This window comes from Charadrius vociferus, unplaced genomic scaffold, assembly GCF_000708025.1.
Source record: "Charadrius vociferus isolate BGI_N301 unplaced genomic scaffold, ASM70802v2 scaffold54, whole genome shotgun sequence".
NCBI classification, from domain to species: domain Eukaryota; kingdom Metazoa; phylum Chordata; class Aves; order Charadriiformes; family Charadriidae; genus Charadrius; species Charadrius vociferus.
The window spans coordinates 2,773,701-2,779,133 of NW_009648350.1; the positions used below are offsets into that span (position 1 = coordinate 2,773,701).

The 5,433-nt window shown below is 59.5% G+C and overlaps 1 protein-coding gene across 1 annotated transcript in view; it reads right to left on the reverse strand.

The window, feature by feature from the left end:
• SRRM3 (serine/arginine repetitive matrix 3) overlaps positions 1 to 1,637 on the reverse strand; it is an 18,812-nt gene extending 17,175 nt beyond the window's left edge. Inside the window, exon 1 of the mRNA XM_009885201.1 lies at positions 1,414 to 1,637. Within this exon, the coding sequence (XP_009883503.1) occupies positions 1,414 to 1,637 (224 nt within the window). The remainder of the gene's footprint in view (positions 1 to 1,413) is intronic.
• Positions 1,638 to 5,433: the final 3,796 nt, after the last annotated feature.

Here is a 5,433-nt window from a genome sequence, read left to right on the forward strand (position 1 = left end):
GCAGGAGGAGCCATCCACGTTTAAGGAAAGAAGGGAGCGCTTAAATCCCCACAAAACCTCCTCTGCTGTCGCATCGCTTCATCCCAGGGGCCCTGCCCTTGGTGACAACTCCCCTGGGGCCGTGGCCAGGACACGGCCCCCGGCCCAGGCAGACCCCTCAGGGGTGCAAAGTGCTTCCACGCAACCCCCCCCACCCCCCCCGGAGAGCCGTGTGCGGAGGGGAAGAGCAGGCGGAGGATTAACCAGGTTGACCAAGATTATTACTGTAATTATATTATCATTTCGGTGTATCACCGTCATCATGGTTATTAATAGCCTTAATAATAGCAAAGGCAATTATAGCAATAACAACAATACCGATTGCAATATTGCTATTACCCATCGCAGTAATGATACTCCTCGTAGTAAGATCCCGAGTAGGGTGCGGGAACCCGACAGGAGGCTCTGGGCTCCCCAAGGCGCCAGGTCAGCCTTATTTATTTCCATAACGACAAATTAGGCACAATCATTATTCCAGTCTGTGTGAGACAATTTAATTCTAGGTCACGCTTGCGCTCTTAATGAAAGCCTTGGCGAAGCCTTCCCTCAATCCATTTTCCTTCTCCCCAGCTGATACCAGTCCCCGTCTACCCGTGTGCGCCGAAGAATTTGCTCCATCCATCAGGTCTTAGCGAGCTGTCAGGGGGATCGGGCTGTTTGGCTGGTGCCGGAGTTATGGGGCAGGCGGCAGCACGGCCGTGGGTCCGGTGGGGATGGAGGTCTCCTCGCTGGCCCCCCAGCCCCTCCTGCCCATCCCCAGGCAGGGATGCTCTCCGGCCCCTCGGGTTTTTCCCCAACCCTTTGCTTCCCCGGGGCAGAGCAAAGGCTGTGGAGCAGCTCATGGTGCACATCCAGGGGCACGGCAAGATGGGAGGAACCCTCTCACCCCAAAACTGGCGGGGAAAGAAGGAAGGCGGGACAAAGCGAAGCACCAAAACAGCCTCACCTGGGACTAAACCCCAGCTCTCCTTCCTCTCCCCAACACAAGAGACAGAGAAGGACCATCTCCCACCCCAGGCGTGCGGGGCACGGGCTGGGCAGCGCTGATAGCTGCCTCCTTCCTGCCTCCGCTCTCCCTGCACCACGAGCTGGGAGCCCAGATTGCCAGATTGAGCCTCCAACACGTGTGTGTGGATGCACCCCTACGTCTGCGTTTCTTGGAGGCACTTAGCTTCACAAATCAACCCACTGGTCCAACCCAAAGCCATCCAATTCACCCCAAAGTGGATTTACTTCCAACTAGCAACATCTGCCACATCAAGGTTGGGGTTTTTTTAAGAGAGGAAAAAGGGGGAGAACAAGGTGCAAGCAGGTCAACAGGATCACAAGCCATGAGGTCCACCTCCAGCCCCGCGCCGATCCCCCGCCACTTACCCTTGCTCCTCCATCATCTCCTGCAGCTCCATGCACTTCAGCTCCACCCGCCGCTTGCGCTCGTGGTCCAGGATTTCCCGGTGAGCCTTCTTCACCAGGTTGGGCTCCACCAGACGCACCTCCTCCTCGCCTTTGTGCCACGTACCCGAGGCGCCGGGCTGTGAGAAGCCGTTGGATGCTTCCTGGGGCGAAGGCACGTCGGCCCCGTTGTTGTAGAGAGCCATGATGGTGTGGGTGGCCTCGCCGCCAGCAGCACCTGGGAGGGAGAGAAATATTCGGGGGTCAGTCCCTGCCCTGGTTTCCCTCTCACCCCGTGACAGCGAGGGGACCCCGCCAGGACCTGAAGGCTAAGTTTGTCTCAACAGAGGTGAGGGCACAGCAGGTTGATGGGAACGGCGATGGAGAGATCTGGGTTGGGCCAGGAGAGAGATGGTTGATCTTCTGCCAGGAAGATCAGCGATGGAGAGATCTTCCTCCATCCAGCAATGGAGAGATCTTCTGCCATGGCCCTTCCTGCCCCTTGCCTCAGTTTCCCCACCTGCAAAGCCAGGCTGGGGCTATTCCCATCACTGTGCTGTGAGGAAAGCCTGATGAAGTGTGGGTCTGGGGCACCCAGAGCCATACGGTAGCAGCGGAACATGTGGGCAGGGGTCCCTCTGAGCCCCACGGACTCCACTGTCAGGCGATGGAGGAGGGACAGGCATCCATCCTCGCAGCCATCTGGGGACACCCCCGGGCACGGTTCCCATCCAGAAAGGGGATGGACCCAAAGACCTCAGATATCGCCTTACATCCCCCAGCTGCACTGGCCGGTGAGGATTCAGCCATGGGACATCCTGATGGCTGGTCCAGCCAACGAACGCCTGCAGATGCCCTCTGGCACCCACCAGCAACGGCCCAGTGCTGGCTGCAAGGGGAGGAGAGGCTCCCCGCTGGCTGCTGCCTGCCTGCTTTCTTCTGCTCTTTCACCTTCACGTGTCCCTGCCTCCTCCTTCTGCCACCACAGTCAATCTGTCCTCACTTGGCTCCAAAAATAACCCCTCGGAAGAGGACAACAGTTCCCAAGCGGCACTGGCGCGCTGAGGCTCTGGCTGATGCTCCCTCAGCCTGGAGGAGGAGATGCTCCCAAATCTCCTGGATCAACCAGAAAGACACAACCCCGTCTCGGTGACCTCAGGCCATCGGCGCACGGCTGAGCAACCATTCCTCCGTCTCTCCATCCTGCGATGCCCCAGCTCCCCCTCTCCCCAGCACGGGATGCTCCCGCTGGAGATCTGCTGCCTTAATTACCAGAGGCACCGCCTGGGCTTTACCGGGGGTTCCCACAACCGCTTCTCCTGCAAAGTCCTACACAAAGAGATACAACCGGCGGCGAAGGCAGAGCACCCTCCCTCCCTCTCCAAGCTGGCTTTGGGCTCGGAGATGCAGCTTTTGTCCCCAGCCACTTCTCTGGGGTGTTTCCATCCCAGGGACCCTGCCAGAAGGTTCCACCCAAGGAAGGGTGTTGCCTGCACATCGCTGCCTACGTGGGAATCCGCCGACCTGTGACGCCCGGGGTGTCCGACACACGCTCTCCAAGAAGGACTCGGCCGAACTGGCCCCGGGGAAGGAGGGATCCCTCAGCCGAGCGTGGGTGTGAAGGCAGGACAGACGGATCACGGACTGATTCGCACCGTTTTGAGCCCAGGGAGGGCTCGCTGCTCCCACTGTGTCGTTCCAGCGGGATCCCTGGCAGTTCAGAGCTCTCCATGGCCGTGCCAGGTGGGATGGAGCCAGGGTGGGAACGCAGATCACCCTGGAGAGGCGTCGAGGCCATTTCTCTGCTGTTTGAGCAGAGAAAAAACCCCAGAGCCCTCCCCGGGGTGGCGGGGGTCCCGGCCCAGCAGGAAAACATCTCACACCCTGCGGCATCCCCAAGGGACATCCCCGGCTTTCCCACCACCACTGGCTACCCCACGCACTCATTTATCTCCTGACGAGCTTGCCCGGGGAGGACAGCAGCTGACTGCTTAATTACAAGGCTTTTTTTTTTTTTTTTTTCCCTTTTTTTTTTTTTTCTCCCCATTATTATGGCGCAGAGAGGAGCCAGCAGCCTTTATTTCCACAGGACCACGGAGGAGCGGGGCAGCAGGAGATGCTGCCGGTGGAGCAGGAGCCGGTGGGAGCTCTGCACCCCTTGGATGCTCGGTCCTGTTAGAGGAACCGGAGGGTCCCTCGGTCCCCCCTTTGTCCCCCCCTTGCCTGCAGCAGGCAGGGCAGCACCCACATTTCGAGCCCCATGACATCCCGCAGCAAGGAGCTGCCCTGACCCCAACCCCCTCCCACGTCCCGGGGCAGCCCCAGGGCACACAGACGGGAGAGATGCTGCAGAAAACCCTGGTTTGGGGGTGGGGGGGGGGGCCCCTTCCTCTTTATCCTATCAGGGCATGAAGCCAAAAACTGGGAAGGAAATTTGGCAATGGGGGGGGAAGCTCCCCACTGGGAAACCTTCACCCACCGAGGGGTTCAGGGAAGGAGAGGGGGAAGGAGAGGATGCTTTCCACAGCAGCTTCTGCTTGCTTTTCCCCAGCGGGAATTAATTTTATCCTGAGCCTGGCAGCGGATAAATTCATTGCTGTGAAACCTTGAGAGCGTGCGGGATATACAGCCGGGCAGGCAGAGGAAGGAGTGTGTGAGATAAACCAGCAGCCGGATGGGTACCTGCGGGTAAGGGCTGTGTGGTGGGGGAGCCGCGCAGATCCCGCCGGGAAACGCTCCCCATCTCCCTAAAAAGGATGCGGTTGGAGCTACCTCCCTTGCACCCGGTGGTGGAGCAAGTTGGAGGCAGCCTGGGGATGACCACGGCGCTGTGTCCCGGTGTCCCCTCAGCGGTGAGCAATATCCACCGTGAGAGCTGACACCAGCCACTCCGCTGCAGCGGAGCAGGAAAACAAAGGAAGGGAAAAACCATCCGCAAACCCCCTCCGGCTATCAATAGCAGAGCCGGGCCACGGGCAAAAGCCCTGGGTGGAAAACGGATCTAGTCCTACATCTCTGGTGACAATGGGGACAAGGCACTGGGGCAGAAGGAGCCCCTGAGCCCCAAGCTGGGTCTGTGCCCTCCACCTCCCCAAAGGAGACCCCCAGTGGCGCCCTGCATGGGAGCAGACCTGCACCCACAAGGGATGGGGACAGGAGGTGGACGTCACCACTACAACCTCCATCCATCTGCCACCACGCGGGGACCGCCTGGCTCTGCCTGCTCATGCCGGCACCAAACCTGGCACCAAACCCATCAGCGAAGGCAGCACGGCCCTGCAGCGGCTTCCTGCCTGCCTCGGCGCTACCCCCGATAATAAAGATGATGGTTAAATATTTCATTATCTGCAGTAATTACCCACCAATCATCAAGCACTGGCAGCCCGCTGCCCGGCCGCCTCGCCGAGAGGGAGAAGAGGCGTCTTGGGGCGAGCACTGCGCCATGTCCCCACAGACCCCTAAAGGCTGCAGGATGTGGCTGGGGACAGTTGCTGGCATCCGTCCCCACCACCCAAATCCCCATAGTGCTACCCAGGAGGGCTCAACACACACACCCCCCCGGCCCCCAGCACCACGGGCTGGAGCTCCTGGGGTAACTCCCAAGCAAATCCCTCTCTTTCTATTCAACCACGTGTTTTGGGCTCCCGATCTTCCTCGCTGGCACTCCACATGCCACCTTGGGGCTGGGGGAGGTCAAAACAGCTTTTCAGCTCGCAGGCGCTTTGTGCTGCCTGGATTAGAGCTTTTGGAAATGTTCAGAGCTGCCCCATTCCCACCCTCCATCCTCATCCCCCATCCCCATCTTCATTCTCATCCCCATCCTTCATATCCATCCTTCATACGTATAGCCATCATCCATCTCCAACCTCCATCCTCATCCCCATCCTCCACGTCCAACCTCCATCCTCATCCCCATCCTCCATCTCCAACCTCCATCCTCATCCCCATCCTCCATCTCCAACCTCCATCCTCCATCTCCAACCTCCATCCTCATCCCCATCC